The sequence below is a fragment of the Psittacula echo genome, assembly GCF_963264785.1.
Source record: "Psittacula echo genome assembly, chromosome: 1".
Classification (NCBI taxonomy): Eukaryota; Metazoa; Chordata; class Aves; order Psittaciformes; family Psittacidae; genus Psittacula; species Psittacula echo.
In genome coordinates, this window is record NC_137735.1 from 160,238,667 (window position 1) to 160,261,660 (window position 22,994).

At 42.2% G+C, this 22,994-nt stretch overlaps 1 protein-coding gene across 1 annotated transcript in view; it reads left to right on the forward strand.

Annotated features, from left to right (window-relative positions):
* ST7 (suppression of tumorigenicity 7) overlaps positions 1-22,994 on the forward strand; it is a gene marked incomplete at its 3' end in the record, with an annotated part of 152,601 nt that overhangs the window by 81,879 nt on the left and 47,728 nt on the right. The window contains exons 3-8 of the mRNA XM_080633970.1: positions 7,877-8,036; positions 12,967-13,021; positions 13,558-13,673; positions 14,835-14,910; positions 18,157-18,311; positions 21,531-21,628. Of these exons, the coding sequence (XP_080490096.1) occupies positions 7,877-8,036; positions 12,967-13,021; positions 13,558-13,673; positions 14,835-14,910; positions 18,157-18,311; positions 21,531-21,628 (660 nt within the window). The remainder of the gene's footprint in view (positions 1-7,876; positions 8,037-12,966; positions 13,022-13,557; positions 13,674-14,834; positions 14,911-18,156; positions 18,312-21,530; positions 21,629-22,994) is intronic.

Consider the following 22,994-nt stretch of genomic DNA (forward strand, 5'->3'; position numbering starts at 1 on the left):
TAAGACTTGGATTCAGTTCTTCACAACTCACATCCATGGAAGGAAAATACTGACTGTTTCATTCAGTACTGTCACTCAGAAAGAAGAAATGTTTAAAAGGCCGGGCCCCATCACCAAGATGAGAAGGAATGAGAGAAATGACATGGTTCCATAGGCACAATTCCTTATTAGAGAGTGAAGACAGAGGGAGGAGGTGGCACAAAAAAGGCAGTTTGTGCCTTATGAAAATACCTTACAGAATCAAACAGGAACAAAAGCCTGGAAGAGAGACCAAATGATCTGTAACTAAATTCTGTGTATAACATGATTGCAAGTGTAGCTACATTTTATACTGTAGTCATGAAAGCAATTCCTGAAGAGTAAGTCCAGTAGGAGACTTGTAAGCAAGAAATTTCTAAGTGCTGTACTTTGATGGGAAGTACAAGAAGAAAGTGGCAAAGAGTTTTCAAGAGTGTGATATGAAGAAGGGGCAAAAGAAGACTGATAGAAGCCTTCCAAGAAGAGATTAGACTGAGCAAGCCTTAATCGAAAAAAAAAAAATCACTAAATGCTGTATGACAAAGTCCATTATGATCAAGTTGAAGGGACAGTGAGGTGATGGAGGCATAGACACAGACTGAAAGAAGACTGAAAGCCTTTTTTTGTGGACCTTCACTACTGCTACCAATTGCTGTCTGCTTTTCATATGCCATCATCCTAACTGTGTGAAAGAGACATAGGCCTGGCAGGTGACAGCCAGGAAACCTAGGTTGTAGGGACCAGTGTTCAAGAGGGACATGTGGTCTGTAAATTGGATGATGAAGAAGGAACTCAGCAGACATGGTCATGGAAAGAGGAAACTGCAAGTTGAACGACCATACATCAGGAAAGACAGCCGAGTAAGCCTTAGTGAGGTAGTGCTAGTCTGTCACTAGCCCAGTTGTGGTTCAGATTAATAATCTCTTAATCATCTTGCTGTTTACCAATGGCCCAGTAACATGCTGAATTGCCCTTATGACCACACACTTACCTGTCACACTAAACAGCAGCTTCAGTTCTAAAGGATTCTTAGTCCTGCTAATGGTATTCAGTGAAACTCACCTATAAAATAAACATTCTCTCGTGAAAACTGCATCACTGGGGTATTTTTCAGACTAGATGTACTAATATTCCTTGGAATTTTCCACCATATGGTCTGGCAGATTTCTTTCCATTATCAGTTGGCTGCAATTCCTAATCAGAAGGAGAAATCACAGCACTGCAGGTTATGAAATTATGGAAAATTCCATCATTTCAGAAGTGTGGTAACCACTGGGAAAGTGAATGCTTTTCCTATTTCATGTTTGGTTCATGTAACAGTGACTGTGCAGAGTTCAGCTTTGGGCAATTGCATGCTATGTGACTCCTTTGCAAAACACTACTCTCCCTTCTTATTTTGTCTCTTACTTTGTTTTCATTCTTTAGGTGAAATTCTGGCTTTGCTGTAGGCAATGTGACTTAAATGAAGCAAAGACTTCAGACTTTCTTTTCTGCATAGCTCAGAACTGTACAGAAAATACTTTTCTATCTCAAGCATTCTCCCTAATAATTACTTGTCTACAGCACATAGTTTAAAATGAACAGTTTAGCATATATTCAGTTCATGCCTGCATTATTTTAGGCATCAAAAACAGGAACCAGATTAAGTTCCAAGCTGCATTAGAAATATTGTATTGGAAACTTGGTTCCACCACAGTTACATTTAATCCAGTAAAAAACAGGGTTCTGTCTCACAGAATACAATGAGCTGCATTGTGTTCAGTGTTTGAGAGGTGAAGGTTTTCCACAGGTAGGGTAATAAAACTGTCATGAAACACAACTGACATCCAGTAAATGCTGTGAACTGGAACTATGTAAATGGCACTGAGATTTCTAAATAAGGCTGCGTATTTAACATACAGTTATCACCAGAGTGAAAGCTGGTCAGCAAGTGTGGGTGGCATTTGCACTGCAAACTGAAGGAGTCTCAGTTCTAACAAAGCACAGGCAGAAGTGAACCCCAGTCTTGAATCTCCACCAAGAATGCCTTGTTATTCTACTTCAGAGCTTGGGACAATAACAAGAGTTTTCTGCTACACAATGAGAAACATTCTGCGATGAACAAATACCAGGTCTTTCAGAAAAAAGAATCAGAAAGCAAATCTACAGAGGCAGAGCATGGGTGCTGAGTCCTCACGCTGGCTAGCACTGAGCAGCTGGGCTGGCTGCTACTACCCGAGCGCGTGTACAGTATGTGAGAGTCCCAGCCTTTTGTAGCCAATAGTACTAGTACAGGAAGTCTGAGAGAGAGGACCCGCGTAACCCAGAAGGGACCTCTCATTTTCTGTAGACATTAAGTGTTTTTCTGCTTGTTTCATTACCTTTGTGTAGTCTGCTGCAGAGGGGCAGAAAGGTGACTGAGTTCTGGGTGTTGCCACAGATTCCAAGAAAGTCTGCCAATTGTGCAGAGACAATCTTTGGTGGCTGAAAAGCTCTACCTGGTAATTGGTCAAAGTTCCTGCTCTGCTCAGCAGAGGCTGACAGGTCAGGGAGGGCACAATCCCTGTGGGGAGTTCCTAAGAAACTAGAAACACTTGTCGAGGAGCAGAGGAGAGGGGAGGGGTCTGCAGGAAGGTGGGCTATAATCCAGTCCACAGACAAGAGAGAGGTATCATAAATAACTAGGGTCTACCCAATGTTGAGAGAAGTACTACACTTCGCCTTATGTGCCTATAATATAAGCAGTATTTTCTTTCCCGGTTCTGTATTTCCAGAGGTAGATGAAATGTAAGTAAATAGCTCCTCATTAGCACTGCATGTGTCTTCTTTCTCATGCTAACTTCTTGAGATAAGACAAGTAGGTGTTCGGTAACCAGGAGCAGAGCCTAAGAGGATGCTAAACTGGTGTATTTAATCCAGAAGGAATGGGGCTGCATAGCCTTCGAGACTGTTGTTAAGGGCACTGAAAGCATGGTCAGAAGCATACTGTTTCCTAGAACCAAGCTGGGCAGGACTGGATGATCTGCTTGAGTCGCTGGCTATCCCTAACAGCTAAGTAAAACAGACCTGGGACTTGCCTTTTTTTTGGAAGGCAAGTAAGAGTGTATAGTTACATCCGTATGGGCAAACACTCTTGCCTCTCAAAACAGGATGATCTTTTCCATACTGTTTACTGGAAACAGCCCCTGGGCTTTGATATCCCTAGAATGTGTCCAGTCGTTGCCTGGGAGAGTTGGCACAGCCAAGGCAGCGTGCTAGCAAACAAACAGCACGGATGATGGAGCCAGCCAAACCTGTGCTGTGGTCCTGTTTTATTTATCAAATAGGCTTAACTGTGGAATCAAGTTCTACTATTGATATCCTATTCCTCAAGACAGTAAATTTCATTTAAATCCATTAGATGCTTGTTACCACTGAGGTAACCATATTAGGAGAGTATTCTAAATCTTACTCTTCAGAGACTTAATGAAAACTCAGAGCTGTGGAAGTTGCTCCTATAGTGCTTCTCTTGAAGACATGTACACTAGAAGAGGACTACAGAGATCACTGTAAGAGAGGATGCTTGTCTTGGATACGATTAACAGGAAAGCATAATTCAAAACACTGATAGACATCACTACTTGGTTCAGTAAGAACCTCCATCAAAACCATCCCTTGTGAACTGGTGCATTTATGATAGAATATCTGTTCTGAAAAACCAGGCGGGAAGCTCAGATATGCAAGTGATGCAGAATAGATTTGTTGCTACACAGAGAAATAAAATGATCCAGGATATAGAGCAGAGATAAGAAAGAGGATGACTGTAATGTTTTCATTGCACAGGGGAAGAGAAGTATCCACCCAGAGAAGCAAAGGCAAAAGAAGTCCAAAGCAAATATCTGAAATGCATTGAGAAGACTTACGAGTGATTAACCAGCTTACTTAACCCAAATATATTTGTCACCTTCAGGTTGCTTTTTCATAGCCATGCATTTTTAGAAATCATCAGTAAGGATTTTCCAAAACAAATATTCTTACGTTAAGCATCTTACCCAATACAAGATTAAAAAATTCTAGATCTGGATTTCTGTAAATGTTCAGAATAGGGTTTCAACTTGGCCTTTGTGAACATAATGGAGATGTTTGACCCTGTTCCAGTTTGAAAGCACAGGCACCAACTAGAAAGAGTCCTCAGAAGTTTGCTACTCCTGTGAAGGGGACAAGCTTTGTGAAGATGAGCTTCCCTCCCACTGTATCTGTGCCAGAAGTGAGGCAGCCATATCTTTCAGAAGTGGTGCGGAAATGATCTTTCTCCTTAATTTCCTCTCTGATCCAGATCTCTTTCAGTGGGTAATTAATTAAGCCTTATAGTCAGCTATTATTCGGCAGATATCTCTCATCTGCTGAAGTGTGAAAAGCGTGTTGTCTTCACATTGCTCTCAGACGGGCTGGTGCAGTTAGAAATTAATCTGATTTGCAGAAACTGGGTTTCAAAACAGCTGACACTGTCTGAGAAAGGTATAAAAATTGTGCAAAGAGAATTTACTGTTTTGACTTCAGTACCAGGTTACAGATTACCTTCTCATACACCCTGAACAAACCACTCCAAGCAAAGACTTATTATGATGATGATTTATGACTTCAGTTTCTAAGAAACTCTGTGCATTGAGATCTGGCTGATGTTTCCTGGCACTGGATTCACTCAACATTGTAAATATTTTTAAAGCTGCCTTAAACAATTTAGGAGCTTTAATGTCATTTTTAAAAGTAATTAATGTAAGTCTAGCAAGGCAGACTTACAGCTGTGTCACATGTTTCAGCAAGCCTCTGTCACTGATCTGAACTGTAGTATTTACCACACATATCTACATTCTTTCTGCTTGTACTCTCAGTTTTACTGAAATTCAGTGTGACAGTTTTCCAGCTGGTATATATTTGTGCAGGGCAAGTGGGCTCAAGCATGCTCTTGTGCTGCACCACTCTCCCTCTCTGGGTTTTACTGACTTTTTGTCTAAAGCTGATTATGATTGAAATAACAACCAAGAATTTATTAGCACATTTGGAAAAATATATTTTTTTTTTTCTTCTCCTACAGAAAGTACAAATCTTGTTAGAATCATATCATCGTCGAATCCTAGAATGGCTAGGGTTGGAAGGGACCTTAAAGATTCAGCTAGTTCCAACCCCCCCTGCCATGGATACCGTTAGATATGGTCTATAACTGCCAAGAGATGTGAGCAGCCAGTCTGGCAGCTGTACTTCAGGCCCTGACTTACATTACAGTGATAGTCTTACTGAGTGTCCCTTGCCTCAGTGTAAGACTATAATCTTTGATTCTAAACAGCCATTCCCTCTGAGGCCTTGGGCAGGTAGAACTTGATTGGTTCAAGCTTCAAAGTATGCAAAGATAAAACAGAAACAGATGCTCACAGCAGATCTGGGATTTTTATCTTATGGCACAGCCTTTCTGTCATAGTCAGCCTGCTCTCATAGATCATAAGATTTAAATTCTAAACCCATTAGAAAGTGTTGTGTGCATAAGAGCATGAGAACAGCTAAAACCAAAGCTAGCATGCTCAGCCGTGCCAGCTCCCTGTGCACCATCTCCAGCATTTGGAGGCAGTGCTGCATGCCAGGGGAAGTGTATCAGCAGCACAGCGCAAGTGTTCAGTGATACTACCTCAGCACTCTGTCCCTGGCTCCCAGCATTCCCACCTGGGCACTGCTGCAAGCACCTGCTGATGGAATGAGTACAGCAACAGGGGCACTGTGTGGAGCCTGTGTAAGGAGGAGCTGCCCTGGCTGTGCGGGTTTTTGGTGATTTGCCTGGGGTGTCTTGCTCACAGAGATCGGGGTGTGTTTATGTTCTAGTTTCTCTGTGACCATCTGTTTACCTTCCCAAATGCTTGTGATCTCAGTGTGTTCACATAGCCTTTCTGTCTTTTACTCATGAAGCTGATCTGTTCTTCCTTGTTGATGTCTCCTAAAAGAGCCATTAGATTGTTTTGGGGACCAAGTGAATGCCAGGGCTGCCAGGCACTCCTGTGTGAACTTGTCTCCAGTGGCCACCAGCTGCATTCCCACTCCATCCCAGTGCAGCTTTCTCCATATGAATGCTCTAGGTGCTTTAACAACACAGCTGCACATCCAGGAAGCCCCAGTGTGCAACGCATTGGCCTATCCTTTGGAAAGGAACATTTCCGTACTATGCCAGAAGGTTTATCTTCTGGTTTTCCCCCATGGAATGATTTAAAGGGAGCGGAGGTGATTTGTCTACAGGCAATCCCATGGAGACAGAAGTCAGTTCGATTATAGAAAGAGCTCAAGAGAGCTTAAAAATGAAAACACATTGTGTGAGGGACAGTGTGAAGCCCAGCCGGAACCTCTGTGCAGCAGCTGGACTTCCACAAGGCCTTCCAGAGCCAGCTGCCTCCTGGCTGGCACACCGTGCTGATGGTGTCAGAGGTGTGGACATGTTCCCTTCGCTGGTTGTGCCTAGTTGTAAAAATTAAGAAATAACTTTTTTTTTTTGGTTGTTTTGGTAGATGTCTTGTAAAAGCTTGCAGCACTGGCATAAAACGTGGAGGCACCGAGTAATGTCTAAAGGGCGAAGAGCATTCATTCACAATTTCTAGTGCAGTCAGTATTACAAAGTACTGCCAAGTTTTTCAAAACCCCTTTGATTTGCTTTTGTTTCAGTTGGTATGAAGATGTTTGGGTAGATGATTGAAGTGCAACTGCAAAATACACTCATTTTACATACGTGTTAGAAGTGCCTGTGCCTTTGCAACTTTTACAGTCAGAACCTTTTTCCTGTTTATATGAAAGTCTCCATTTCCAGGTTTATATGGCTTCCTGAAATATATGTATTCTTACCCAAGAATAGAATTCCTCAGTGAAAATACCACGACTCCATATTAATGTATATCATTTCTATTATAAGGGGTTCTTTGAGGCTGTGGAATGGTTTTCCAAGTAGATCTTTGTAAATAATTTTTTTCCTGATTTGCTAACTGAACCAAAATGCTGAAGATAAAATTAATTTGGCATCAGCCCAAGTGAGCCAAACCAAACACAGTTCACAAACAAAATCACAGTTCAGTTGGGGGGGAAAAGCCCTGAACAGAACAGGATTCAGCTCTCTGGAGTTTGTTGGGTATTTTTAACATTATTTTAAATTAAACCCAGTAAACTCCTTTGGAAGCATTACTGGGAAAACAAGCAAACCTGCTTTTCCTCACTTTCCCTCCACTGCAGCGGGAGCTGGGGAAGGGCAAGGGGAGAGCATATTCCTGACTGCAGCATGCCATTTGCATGGCTGATGGCAGACAGGATCATCGAGTCACAGCACAGACTGGTTTGGGTTGGAAGGGACCTTAAAGCTCATCCACAGTTACAACCCCCTGCCACGGGCACGGACACCTTCCACTAGACCAGGTTGCTCACAGCCCTGTCCAATCTGGCCTTGAATGGATGGGGCTGAGCTCCTGGTTCTGTTTTTGTCCAGGAGTCAAATTAAATGAACGTTCCTAGCACTTTTAAATGCCTTTAAAAGAAATAATTTGACGTTGTGTTAAAACCAATAAATAAATAAATCCCAGATTACTTCTGTTGACGAGAGTTGAGATTTCTCACCTCTGTAAACCAGGTTTTTAAAGCGATTTGCCTGATTCGGCACAAACCTGGATGGAATTTAAGCCCGCGGTATGCCACCGGCAGGCCGGCCGCCCCGCCGGCTCCCCGGGCCGGGAATGCGGTGGCAGGTGCCTCCCTCCGGAGGCGAGGGCAAGGAGGCGCGGATCGCTGGGCGGCACGAGCCGGCCTGCGCCTCTGCACGGTTCCCGGTCGGGCTGAGGGCCGGGCGGGCGGGCGCGGCTGACGCGCTGTGTGTGTGTTGCAGATCTTCGAGTGGTGGTACTTCCGCAAGTACGGCACCTCCTTCATCGAGCAGGTCTCGGTGAGCCACCTGCGACCCCTGCTGGGCGGGGTGGACAACAGCGCGCCCAGCGCCGCCAGCGCCGCCAACGGGGACGCGGACTCCAGCCGGCAGAGCGTGTCAGGTGAGCGGCGCCTCCCGCGCGTAACGTCCCGCTGCGGCACCCCGGCCGCGCAGCGAGGGGGAAGGCGGACGCGTGTGCCCGGGCTGTGCGCGCCAGCGGTTGTTCAGGTGTGGAACCTCAGCAGGATGAAGGTGCTGGCTGCTGGCCGAGGCTCAGGTGTGTGGCACAGCCGTCGTGGGCGTTCAGCCCTCCTGACTGCCAACACTCCATGGTCACCCCACCCAGGGGTGCCACCCTCGACCTCAGCCCAGGTCTGTTGTGGCAGCCTTGGGCAGCCTGCTGAAAGGAAGGCCCACAGAAGCATAGAATCAGCTAGGTTTGAAAAGACCTTTAAGACCATCAAGTCCAACTGTTACCCCAGGACTGCCAAATCCACCACTAGACCATGTCACTGAGGGCCTCGTCTACATGTTTTTTGAACACTTAGAGGGATGGTGACTCAGCCACTTCTCTGGGCAGCCTGTTCCAATGCCTGAGCACCCTCTCTGTGGAGAATTTTTTCCTAATATCCAGTCTAAACCTTTCCTGGTCCAGCTGAGGCCATTACCTCTTGTCTGATCTCTTGTTACTTGGGAGATAGGCTTCCACCTCACTACAGCCTCCTTTCAGGTAGCTGCAGAGAGCGGTAAGGTCCCCCTGAGCCTTCTCTTCTCCAGACTAAACAACCCCAGGTCCCTCAGCTGTTCCCCATCAGTCGTGTGCTCCAGACCCTTCAGCAGCTTTGTTGCCTTTCTATGGACCTGCTCCAGCACCTCAATGTCTCTCTTGTAGTGAGGGGCCCAGAACTGGACACAGTACTAGACGTGCAGCCTCACCAGTGCCGAGTACAGGGGTATGATCACTGCCCTGGTCTGCTGACCACACTACAGCTGATACAGGCCAGGATGCTGTTGGCCTTCTTGGCTGCCTGGCCACAAGCTGCTCATGTTCAGCAGCTGTCAGTCAGCACCCCCAGGTCATTTTCTGCCAAGCAGCTTTCTAGCCACCCTTCCCCAAGCCTGGAGTGTTGCATGGGGTTGTGGCAACAACAAATACCATCTTCTGCTGAGCCATGAGACCAGATAAGGCTTCCTTTAAACTTGTTTTGTGGTCAGATGAAAGGCAGAGCTGCTTCATTAATTGTGCTGGCTAATTATAGCTTTTCTAATTCATGCAATGCTTATTGCTGAGGCCATGTTGCTGGTGCATCTATTTCTGCCTTCTTCTGAAAGCCCTGCTAAATTACGTGTGCTCTTTCTGCAATATAATTTCTAAAGGGAGGGAGTATTTTTATTTAAATCTTTTGACGAATAAGTGCTGTTAAAACAATCAGAAAAACATGTCAGGAATGCCCATCTCCTTTTGTTTGCATCAATTTATTTTTTATACCATGTAAGTGGTATGTAAACAGATTAGATTTTACTTTAGTAAGTGGAAGCATAGCAACTTGTATAGCTTAAGGGCTTGTTCTGTTCCTGACTGCTACTGATATGATTTGTGACTTTGGGCAAGTCATAACGCAGTCAGGTTTTAAGAAAAGGCATCCAGTAAAGACAAAGTTAAATCAGAAGAAATTAGCCCCTTATGCCATGGAGGGGAGGATATCAGTTTTGAACTTGAGCAGCGTAAGTCCTGTTACAGCTCTGCCACAGGAGAACTATACCTGCAGGTCACTTCATTCACATTACAGGGTTTGGGGTTCTGCTGGGGAGATCTGAATCAGGTTTGATTGTCTGATTGTCTGTAGATGATTCCTCAGAGAGACAGGCCAGTCTGCCTAAAATTAATCACCCCCCATGTACTGATTTTGCTGGACTGAAGAGCTTGAGTCTCAGGCAAATTTGTCTCCACGCTTGGCTGACTCAGCTACCTGAAGAGGATGGATTAAAAACTTAGGCCATGACTGATGGAAAATGCTGAAATGCTGCTGGCTTGAGTTGGAAATACTCGCTGTTAATGGAGGTCAGGGCAGGAGCATCTTGGCTTGTGTTCCTCATCTGTAAAATGAAGCTTACCTCTTTCAGCCCTAGCTTGGAATACAAACCATTATCTTAATATTGGACATTAATTCACTTCTCATTACGGTTGTGCCCCTAGAATCAATTACAGTTTCATTAAATCTATTTTCTCTGCAGACTTTTAAAATATATTAGAATTAACAAGTGAGGAAACGTGAATGGAAAAAAAAACAAATACAGTTATGGAGAAAACATAATTGTTTAGCAGCTGAGGTGCTTGTGTCTATACATGGCAACTTCTATTTCTGCTGTTCAGTGTTCATGAAAACAAGAAGCAAAAATTAGCTTTGAATTCACAAGTTAAATAATATAAGTGGCCTCAAAATATCTTGTTCTCTATTGAGTATGTCAGGAAGCCTTCATATAGCACAGCAAATTCAGCTCTCATCATTCCCACCTGAGGAGAGGCTGTGAATAGTGGCACTGCATGGTCCAGGATGTTAGATTTGGGTGAACTGGCAGAAAGCATGGGATGGCTTATAAACACCTGTGTGCCCTCATCAGTGTGATCAGTCACACCAGCAACTCTGAAGTAACTCCCATTGTTTTAAAGCAGAAGGCACAGTATTTTGAGTAACGAGGTTCACCCAAGCACCCTGACTTTTTTGATATAAAGAAATAGTAAAGGAGTGTGTTTCAGTGCATTGGCATTTGAGGCTATGGGTTGGGACTGTCCCAGTGTCTCTGGGTAGTGTGTCTGTGCAAATAGCCTGTTACTCACGCCTTCAGAAAGATACCGGTGCTCGAAACGTGATCATTGAACAAGCAACTAAAAGATTAGTCTTTAATAAATCCTAATTGCTTATATAAAATAAGGACATAGATATATTATTAGTTTGTAATGTAACAGAAAAGGCAACCTTTGCAATTTGCCGTGCAGCAGCACTGGGGTATTTCTCTTGCTATCCAACAAGGCAAAGATGGCTTTTTTGGTTGCCTAACCATATTTCCCTATGTAGATGTTTGACTAGATATTTTTGCCTTCAAAAGGTCAGAAGAATGGTTGTTGTACTGAGACCATGGTGTCAGCAGATACCAAGATAAAAGGAGCAAAGAGCACATCATGTTTAACTAGCTAGACAGATGTCAGACTACCCACTAAAATCCCTTCATCACCTCCCCTTCTTGTTCCAGAGTTCTACCTTTCCCTGCAGCAGCACTGCAGTACTGCATACTTCAGATAAAGTGTAATGGCTTAAATTTAAATAAGATGAGCACTGTGGTCAAGTAGTTGTTGCCTGATCTTGTTGGTTGCAAATGAAGTATGCCAAGCCATTGAATTGTACTTCTGGAACTGAGAAGGCTGATGTTGATTTAACATTTATGATGCTTTGAAAGTCATATTATGTAAAAACTGTCAGATTGAAGCTTGTCAAACAGATGTACCCTCTGGCTGCACAACTGAACAGCTGAATGTTGATCAAGCACTTCTGCTGATTAAACCAGTAGAGCTTTCTAATATTAGCTACCTGCTGAAGTGGTTGCTTGAAGATACATAGTCAATGCACTCACTCTTCCCAAACATCTTCCCATTCACGTCTCCCATGTTTCATGCATGTCTTAGGTAATGTAGGCAACAAGCTGAGAGCCCACCTCCTGTGGCACTTGACTCACTTTTGTGTAGCTGTGGGTGTCATTATGTTATTGCAAATAATTGATGTAAAAAGCTTTCTCTCTGTGCCACTTTAGCCTCATACTCAAAAGTGGGAGCTATGTCTATGAGAAAAGAGAAGGGCTGGATTTGCCGGTTTGTATTTCCATCTGTCTCTTTAATGAAGCAGGCAGAAAGGGAACAGGCATATACTTTACCAGGATTGTATAAAGTAGGGTAGATATCCTGCTGACTCAGTATTCCACAAAAAAACTATTGCTGTGATATTTTAGAAATGATGTCACAAAATTTCATAGGAAAAATGTGCTGGTTCTCTTTTGGTGGTGGAAGGCAGCTTGTGAAATGCTGGAGGGCCAATGCTGCTGATGAGTTTTTGCACAGCACCACACAAGAGATCGTCCAGTAGCGTATATGTGGTGGAACATGTTGCCTCTCAGTGAGTCTTTGTGCAAATAGTAGGTTTGATTCTGATCTTACCTTCCCTGGAGTGAATTGTCTGTGTTGAAATGAAGAGAACAAGTCTGGTGTTAAAGTAAAGGAAGAAAAGCCTGAATTAAGAGCTCACATTTTCAAAACCTAGAGAATTTTTTTTTTTTTTTTTTTTTTTACATTCTGTTTTAAATTATGCTGTTGTGGATATTCCTATTTCTTCCTCCCTGTAGTGTGAAGAATTTGCAAATTTTTTTGCCCAAGAGAAATGTATGAAATGCTTTTAGTGTTGCCAGACATTTGCAATGCACTGAACTTTCTCTGCCAATCTATTCAGCATCCTTTGTCAACCCTGGTATAACTTCAGTAAGGTCAGCAGATGTTGCCATGGATCTTTTAGCTCACGAGCTGAGAAGGAATTACATTTGGCGACTGGAGCTGAGATGCTCATTGATTTACAGTATTAACTGGACAGTGAAATTTTTCTGTAGAAATAAAAAGTCTGTAGAGGTTGAGTTAATTGCTGGTTTTCAGTGCAGTAACCCAGTGTGATCCCTATTCAATTCTGCACTATGGTAAATGCGCGTCCTGGTACTAATCAGTATTATCTTTTCATCTGGCATTTGGAGCTTTGCTAGTGGTTATTTGTCTGGAATGATTACATTTGTTGACGCTAATTTATAATGAAGTTACTATTTTAAAAGGGAAAACAGTCTGGTTACCTGCATCTCTGTGCTTTGATTTGTTTTGGGTTTTTTTCTGCCTTCATTTCTACTTACAAAAAATCTAAGTCATTTGATAAGGCTCACTAGAAGGTAACTGATGTTTCTGATAAATCTCAATTACCACTGTAATTTGGCAGAGACTCATTGTGTGTTTCTGTTTATGACAGAATGCAAAGTCTGGCGAAATCCTTTAAATCTGTTCAGAGGAGCGGAATATAATCGGTAAGTGCTATGATGTTACAGTCTTAGGCATAGTACTGTGTTAAGGACCTAAACTGTACTTTTCTATTAATCTAACTCAAAGAGATGGAAAACCAAAACCAGCTGCGGACACGTGCTCATGCCAGGTTTCTCTGTCATTTGTGAAATGTTTATGAATGAAAAGAAATTAAAATTCATGCTCATGCATAAATTTTTGGTGACCTTATGATGGAAAAGCCTGATACTGTTAAGCAAGTAATTCTGTTCAAATCAGTTACAGTAAACAACCTAATGAATTATATCTAGATTTCATGTAGTCTTAATGTTTGAATATGTGTGTTACCGATTTCCAGTGTTTGCTTTCCAACATCCTTACTAGCTTAGGTTCAACTGCTGTCACTCCATCACAGTACAGTGAAATGCAGTGTATATTGGTTAGGAGATTGGCTGAGTAAACTTAGCTATGTCCATCTCTAATGTCTAGGATTCTTTCCTAGATTAATTTTGCTGAATGTGATCTCGTCAGCCAAAATGTCTCTTTGTTGGCATGTTTGCAGGTATACATGGGTGACAGGGAGAGAACCTTTGACTTACTACGATATGAATCTTTCAGCACAGGACCATCAGACATTCTTCACATGTGACACAGATCATTTACGGCCTGCAGATGCTAGTAAGAGACTTGTGAACAACCGTTTTTGCTGATAGGTTAATGATTGTTTTAAACTGATGCAAGAAAAATGCAGTCAGACATCAGTTCTCTGAGGCAGATAAGGAAAGGTAAAAAATTTGAGCGTGGAAAGCCATGGCAGTTGGATTCATGGTATTCTAGATCTGAACATGTATCTATATAGGTAGAAACCTATCTAATTTGTGTCACTATTTTGTTCTGTTGTCTTGCTGAAGTCATTCAAGGTACCATTTTCAAGTGTAAAAACTTGGTTTTTCCTCCTGTTTCTAGCAGTGGCTTCAAACACGTATAACTTGACGTGCCTCCAGCTGCAGTGTAGTATGTTGAGTTACATTATCCAGGTCCCATTTAGTCTCTGATGACAGAAGACAGGGAGAGCTTATGTAAAAATTGAGTCCTGTTTTTCATTCCCTGATGTAGTTAGAAGCTCTGTAAAAAATGGGAACAACACATTTACAACTGAATTTGTATAAGCAGCTTTAGTTGTGTTAAGCCTTTACTGTTAAATCCATATGCAGACTTTCGTTCTACCAAAAATGTATGACAGCGATTTTAGTCATCAGAATTTGTCTCTGAAGAGATAAATCTTTGTCTCTTAGGAAGGGAGAGGTACTGACAGTTGGATTCTCCATTCTGAGGGCATAATTCAAAAGAGAACATACTGTTTTGGCACACAAAAAATATAAATCTTGTTTTCTGAACTCAGTGGGGTAATTATGAGAATGATTAGCCTGGATGTTGTTGCCATTTAACATTCACCTAAAGCAGCAGCAAAGTAAGGAACTAGAAAAAGTAAGAATGCCATCTATTCTTGTATTCTTTTGTGCCCTGTGGGATCTGATCTACTACCCCAAGAGGAAAAAGCTGCTTGTTACCTCTGTATGTGACAGTGCAGATGGCATGATCTCTTAACTGGATTTTCCCATGGAAAAAAGTTTGATTAAATGAAAAAATAAAGCTGAATATTTGGGGAAAAAAAGCTCATGTTGAGTACGTATCTTTCGAGTGATCATTGAGTTCTTTGAGATGCTCTGGTGTGAGTCAGGCTGAGAGCAATAAATTCTGTTGTTATAATGCAGTAGATTCTCCTTGTTAACACCGTAATGACTGATATGCCCCTGTTCTGCTTTGTTTATTGAATAGTAATGCAAAAAGCCTGGAGAGAGAGAAACCCCCAAGCCCGAATTTCTGCAGCACATGAAGCTTTGGAATTGAATGAGTGAGTGACAACAACATTAACTTTTATTTCCTGTCATTTAAAAATCCATTTGATGGTAGCTTAAGGCAGGGGGTTTGCGACAGCAATTTTTAATCATGATTACAGGCCTGTCACAGGAGGGCCTACAACGGGAGCAAAAAAGCACAGCTGCATGTTGTGCTAGCCACCCAGAAGATCCTTAGGGCAGTGGTAACAATGAGAATCTTCCTATTGATGTCAGTGGGCTTTGGATTGGCACAGCAAAGTATTAATTAAGTTGCCTCCTAATGAGCATGTGAAATATGCATTTATGGGGTGGAGAGTTTCCTTTTGGATTTTTCAGTCATCCTGAAGAGAGGCAAGAAAGAAGGGACTCATAAACACCTTCAGAAATATTCATTTCATATTGAGAGAGAATATGATGTAATTTTCTGGGACTTTCCGCTTTTTGAGTCTGGTACTTATTTTCTCAATGAGAAGTGTAATATCCCACAGTAAACGCAGTGCTGTGATGATTTACTGACATGGCGAAGTGCATAAAGCAGAGAGACTCCCTTAGCTTGCTGTCAGAGATTACTGCATTCTAGAATTCCATGAACTGGTGCCTTACAGACTATTCTTCATGTGTTTCATCAGAAGAAAAAGAATTGTTTGTTCCTGGACAGCAGTTCAACTGAGGGGGCACGTAGCATAAAAGGCTTTTGCAGAAGTAAGCCTATCCCGTTCACTCACATATCACAGAATGGCAATGAAGGTTAGTGGGGATCTCTGGAGATCATCTGGTTCAACTCTCCCCAGTTAAGCAGAGCGACCTGCAGCACATTGCACAGGACCATGTCCAGGACCAAGGAGAGAGACTCCACAAACCCCCTGGACAACCTGTGCCAGTGCTCAGTCACCCTCACAGTAAAAAAGTGTTTCCTGATGTTCAGACAGAGCCTCCTGTGTTTCAGTTTATGTGCTTTGCCTCTGGTCCTGTAACTGGACACCACTGGAAAGAGCCTGGTCCATCCTCTTTGCACCTTCTCATCAATGATTTACAAACACTGATGAGATCTCCACGAGCCTTTTCACCTCCAGGCTGAACAGTCTCAGAGCAATCAGTCCTTCCTCATATGTGAGGTGCTCCAGTCACTTAATCATCTTCACGGCACTTTGCTGGACTCTCTTGTACTGTCTTAGTCTTGTCCTCTTGTACTGAGGAGCCCAGAACTGGACTCAGCACTCCAGGAGTGGCCTCACCAGTGCTGACTAGAGGGGAAGGATCAACTCCCTTGGCCTGCTGACAGCACTCCTAATACAGCTCATTCACATTCTTTGCTGGAAGGGCATATTGCTAGGTAGTGGTCAACTTGGGTAGAAGACACCCAGATCCTTTTCTGTCAAGCTGCTTTCCAGTTGCGTGGTGCACAACAGCTAGTTGTGCCTGGAATCGTGTTTTCATTCAGACATGGTATTTCTTGTTCCTCAGCTGATGATTCTGTGAAACTCAATTACAGGCAGCTGCAGCCTGATTCTGTTTCTGTATAAAGAATAATCTGATCGGCATTGTGCTTTCTATTGGAAAGAAGTCAACAGCTCTAACCCACCTAACTTCAGCTGTAAATTGTGGCCATTGATTTTAAAGTAGTTACCTGGGCTCCCTCTACAGTCAACGGGAGACGCACCTCCAGTCAGTGATTCATCCTATTCTTAGAGAGATCTTTAAATATGAAATGAATGACTTTGTGAAGGTGCTTCTTGATGGAGATGGAGGGGCACAGATAATTAAGAGATCTAAATTAGACAGCTAAAAGCTGGATGAGGTGACTCCCACCATGCATTTCACCTTTCTGTGTATTCCTAAAGCTGCTTTCCTGTTTTGTGGCTTGGTTGGGGTTTTCTGTTTTGATTTTTAATCTCTACAATTACATTCATGATCTGTTCTTTGCATATGGCAAGTGTTACAGGTCTACTGATTTTTTTTGTACCATTGCAGTAATGGAGATGTTTCATGTTAATCATAGAGTCTTAGAATGGTTAGGGTTGGTGGGAGCCTTAAAAATCATCTAGTTCCAGTGTGCCAGGGACACCTCCCACTAGACCAGGTTGCTCAGAGCCCCATCCAACCTGGCCTTGAACACTTCCAGGGATGGGGCATCCACAACTTCTCTGAGCAACCTGTTCCAGTGTCTCACCACTCTCAGTGAAGAATTTCTTCCTAATATCTAATCTAAATCTACTCTCAGTTTAAAGCCGTTCCAGCCTTGACATAGGGGAAGTTTAGATTGGATATAAGGAAGAAATTCTTTACTGTTAGGGTGGTGAGGCACTGGAATGGGTTGCTCAGGGAGGTTGTGAATGCTCCGTCCTTGGCGGTGTTCAAAGCCAGGTTGAATGAGGCCTTGGGTGGCATGGTTTAGTGTGAGGTGTCCCTTGGAACTAGATGATCTTAAGGTACTTTCCAACCGTAACTATTCTATGATTCTATGATTCTATATCACTACATGCCCTTGTAAAAAGTCCGTCTCCTGATTTCTTGTAGGCCTCCTTTAGTTATTAGAAACTGCTCTAAGGTCTCCCGAGAGCCTTCTCCAGGTTGAACAAGCCAACTTTCTCAGCCTGTCTTCACAGGAGAGGTGCTTCAGCCCTCTGAGCATCTTGACTCTCTTCTAGACTCACTGGAGCAGGTCCATGTCCCTCTTGTGTTGGGAGCCCCAGAGCTGAATGCAGTACTGCAGGTGGGGTCTCCTGGGAGCAGAGTAGAGGGGCAGAATCGCCTCCCTCAACCTGCTGGCCACGCTCCTTTTGATGCAGCCCAGCACACTGGCTTTCTGGGCTACAAGCTCCCACTGTTGGGTCATATTGAGCTTCTCATCAATCAACACCCCAGGTCCTTCTTCTCAGGGCTGCTCTCTCTGCCCAGCCTGTACTTGTGCGCCAACCCAGGTGCAGGACTTTTCACTTACAACCATAGTGCATAAAACTAGTCTTGATTTCCAGAAGGAGTTTTAGTGATGTAGGCCATGGCTGCTTAGTGAGACAGCACTTTACTTTCTGGGGCACTTGTCAGTAGGTTTCCTGAAGTGGCTGAGTGATGCAGTACCTACAAATGAGAGTCGTGGTCTGGTAGCTAGAATATTTATTCATCAGAATAGTTCATTAGAAAGGTATATGGACAAAGCTCCATGGCCTCTGTATCTGGTACATCCTTGCCAGGCTGCATGTCTTTGTACAGCTTTTACTTCATGCAGATTTCTCATGTTTTTTCCTCTGATATTTTTGCAGGTGTGCTACTGCCTATATTCTCCTGGCTGAAGAGGAAGCAACAACAATTGTAGAAGCAGAGAAGCTGTTCAAGCAAGCTTTGAAAGCTGGAGAGGGCTGCTACAGGCGCAGTCAGCAGTTGCAGCACCATGGTGCCCAGTATGAAGCCCAGCACAGTAAGTTTCTTTGGAGGGAATAGCCATTTCTAAATGGAGAGAAGTTCCAGGGAGTTCTTTGGGTTTTGTTGTTTTGTGTTTTTTTCTTTTCCCTCTCATAACTATGTACTCAGTAGTTAACATTGGCTGGAAAAGAGAGCCAGACTTCAGTGTTTTTGCTTGATTCAGTTCCTGAGCTAGTAATGCTCAGATTAAGGCTACACCTTTTCTTTTGTGTGGCAGAAAATATTGGAGCATGTACTTAACTGAAGAGAAAAGGTAGTAGAGCCAAAAGGTATCAGAGATCTGATATTAAGAAAATGTTGGACACTGGTTTAGGAAGTTGCTCGTGGGCTCGTGTTGTGAAAAGGCAGTAAAGAATGATGGAAACGGGAGTGAAGTGGTGCTTTGCCAGCTTATTTCCATCAGCTGTGAGGGTAAATACATATACCACATAGTTCTGTGTAAAAGTTAGTGAGACCCATTAACTAGTGTGACATTTGGGAAGTCAATTGCATACATTATGTAAAGTCACAGAAACATAAAAATTAACAACTGGAGTAATACAGTGCTCTAATTGAAAGTCTATTTAAAAGAAATTGAATAAGCAGACTTAGCTGCTGTGATGATATTATATGCTTTTTAAACATAAGAAAGTACATGAGGATTCACTGCTTGTAAATGAATAAAAAGATAAAAAAAGCAGTCTAGGTTATTTCTAGTCTTAAATGGCTACCTCAGGCAAAAAATAACACCAATTACAGAAGTAGAAGCACTAACATACTTTGGGCATCTTCAAGTTTTCAAGACCTGAATTCAGAGCCTCTGGCTATCACATAATTTGAAGATTGCTGATCAAAATTGTACATAGTGAAATTGTCTGTGATCTCTGGTTTCAAAAGTGTACACAAGCCTGTGCCTAAAAACATGAGGTTTTATAAAGCTTGGGGATAGGATTTTAAACATTTGTTGGTTATAAAATGATATTTAGGCAAAAATAAAGATACAGAGCAGCTGAGCCCTTGAAGCGATTTTCAGGCTGTAGCAGGCTTATGGTTGTCTGTGAAACCTTAATTTGTGCACTCAATCCATCCTGAGTGCAGAAATAACAACGATTCTGTGAACAATACACAGTAAGAGTAATTAAATAGTTTCACGATGCTTCTGTCCAAGATAACTTGACAAAGTTTGTGCAGGCATATAAGTATGATATTTTTGTAACCTGTGTGTGCTGGGTGGCTACTGTCATCATCAAATTTGATACCCTGAACCTTTTATGACAGCAAGAAGAACCAGTAGGACAGCAGAAGAGGTAACCAGTTGAATTGCCAAATTAAATGCATTGCCACAGAGCAGGAGGGGCTGAAAAGTGACTGCCAGCTCTGACTGTGGCTTCAGAAGGGGCTAGGCTGTCACACTTCTCTATGCCACCCAGTCTCCCCTTAATAATGTTAGTGTGTGCCCAGAGGAGTTAGAGAACTTCCAGCCTCAGATGGTGCCTTGGACACAGGTGTTTCAAGTAGGATTCTTGAAACATGGACTTTTGCACGGCTGGCAAATGGGAAGAGGTCATCTCTCTTTAGAGAGGGAGGACTATGGACAGATGTGTTGCAGTTCCATTGTTCTTAGATGCCTGTCATTCCATTTCTGGCCCTTGAAGTTGACTTTGGGATGAAAGTGGGCATCTCAACTTTCCAGTGAAAAACACAATGTAATTTTTTGAACAACAGCATATTGCTCTATATTTCTGTTTATTTACATGTTCATCTCCTTCATACAGTATTTTACACTAGACCATGAATTTTAAGAGTAAATAATGACTTTGACTACCCAACTTAGCCTTTTTCAGAAGGTGCTAGTTTATAGAAAGCATGGGCAATCTTCTTTTTAAGGTGGCCCATGTTAGGCACTCTAAATCATTACTCACCTCTGAAAATTTTGGCCTGAAAGGTTGTCTTGATTTCATAGTGAGTAAATTACTTTTGACCATTCTGACCGAAAAGACTTGAAAGAAGCATGGCCTGAAATGTATACCTCTTAGTTTCACTACATAAACATGTTAAAACAAATGTAGCTAATAACTTGGTTTTTAAATCAATAGAAGTCAATACAGATACAAGGAATTACATAAGCTGAAGAAATTAATTCCCTCCCTTACTTATTTTTGCTTCTAAAGTCAAACCTTTCAACCTGCTGCTTAACCTGGCTGAAAATTCTAATCACAGTTTTAAAACAATTTGTAGGAACTTGCAATGTTTTTAGTGTACATCTTGTTCTTATTATGACAGACTTGAAAATGTTACAAACAGACTAAAATCTTTGCAGACTGCATGCTATCAACAAAGTTCATTTGTAGCAGGTGTCTTACATTTTCACAATAAGGTAATTTTATAGATGATTAGCTGTCTGCTCATTTCCTGATGGTCCAAAAGCATGTTAGGAGTTCGGATTGGAATTACAGGGAAGAGAATGAGAAATGAAACAAGTAAGAATTCTCCAAGAGAACAATTATTGCAGCTGTTCAGTTTATGTCATCTTTGCTAGTAGGGCATCTTCCAGCACATAGGACTGTTATATCTGAAATGTGTTACTTTGCTATCCGTAACTAGCGAAGGGAGGAATTTGAAGATGGTAATTGAGTAACAAGTAAAGGCTCTGTAAACAGAAAGTTCAGGAAATATTTACTTTCTTCTAATCATTAAGAAAAAGACTGTGAGAGGATGAGGATTTGTTTTGCTGCCTGTCCTATTAACAAGCATATACACCATGACTTCAAAAAAAAATAAACCTGCATATAATGTGTATTTTCATGGATGCTCTTGTCTTATCCATGTATGTGAATGGGTAAGTAATTTAATGCTGTGTGTGACCACAGAGTTTTGTGCCAGTGTTAACTTCATAGGGGTTCTCCTTGCCTCGCTTGGTTACTTGATGGTCTGTAACCTACGGCATTCTCTGTATCTTCAGATCTGCTTTTATGTCATATGTGTAAGGCCAACACATGGTTATTTATTTATACCATTGAGTATCTGGAGTAATTCCACTGATTTCAGTGGTGTTATGTCACATCTAAATCAGTAGAATTTGGTAATTTTTTATTATAACTATTGTGAGAGCATTGATGATAGCTAATAAAAAAAATGGCAAGAAAACTGTGTTTCATTTTGTACTGGAATATTAAATGAACCTTTGTTTTTATTTTTTTTTGTCTTAATACTGTTTCTTTTTCCTCTTATACAGGAAGGGACACCAATGTGTTAGTTTATATTAAGAGGAGGCTGGCAATGTGTGCAAGAAAGCTGGGAAGGACCAGGGAAGCAGTGAAAATGATGAGAGATGTGAGTTTGGATTTGTTTCACATGTGATATTTAGATAATAGTAGCTAGAAATCATACACATTTGCTTTACAAGTTAACGTCCATTCGTGCTGCATGCAGCACACTGCTGATAGTAATTTTGTGTGGGTAATATACATAAAGATTAAGCTAAAAGATCATTTATTTGCTAGGTTGCGAAAGCAACACTATGAAGTCACAAAATACCAGATGGACACTTGTCCATACAGACTGTCTTTCCTATTCTGGTGCACGTGCAGTGGAGTACAGTCTTATTGTTTGATCATGAAGTTACTAACATTTTTTCTGAAGCTGCTGACTTAATAAACAGGTCTTAAGTATTCTGTTTGCTCCTTGCAAAGGTGCAGTTTGGCTCTGTGCATTATTTATATCACACTGTTCACACCCAAGGACAGTGTTATTTATTCATGCAAAAGCTATTACTGAGAAGTCAAGCTCAAGTAATTAATCTGTAATGAGCTGATTTCCCTCTGAGATGGGGGGTGACTATATCCCTGTTCTACTATATCCCTGTTCTGTAGGCAGGGGATCTACCATGGTAGTCTTAAGTCAGTAAGCTACAAAGCTGCAAATTTGAAACACCAAACAGTAGCTATTTTGGGGATGGCAGGAGGGACAGCTGCCACATAAGGCACTGTATGTGTTTCAGGTGTGTAAAATGCTCAAGCTTAGATACAGCTGCAAATGCCCAGCATTTCTTCAAGTGAGATCCCTTGGATGCAGATTAGAAACACAGTTCTTTGAGGCAGTGACTTGCCTCACCTGAAGTAAGACATCTCTAACAGAAGGAGGAATGGAGTCCTAGAGCTCAGAACAGGTGATGGTAGAACTGCTTACCAGTTTCCTGTGTCCTCCTTTCTTATACTTGGTTTTCTAACTCCCACAAAAGTGAGGTAGAGATGAATCTAGCAAAAGGTAGAGTTCTACAAATTAAACTGAAGGACCTAGATTTTAAATGCACAAAATGGAGTCCCAGACCAGAATGAAGCACCTGTAAAGTATGCTTTGTGCAGCTCAGATGAATGGTCCTGAAGCTTGCCTAGTGAAAAGAGAAGTTCTCACTGCAAGTCAGTGGGAATTTTAGTGCAAAAAGGCAAGTGACTTTCTCTGAAGCTGAGGCACTTGCATCAGTGGCAGTAGGGCATGTAAGTCTGCAAGCTTAGAAACCAGCACCCAGCTTCTTCTCCTGGAACTGGGGCACTCAGAAATGTTTTTTGAAAGCATTGAGCAGAGTTCATCATAGTAATGCAGGTCCTCTTCCTAAATAATCTACCAGATGGCAAGTGGTGAGTAAGTTGATTTCCTGTCTCTAGCTGGGGTTTTTCAGGCATACAACTCTCACTCCCCA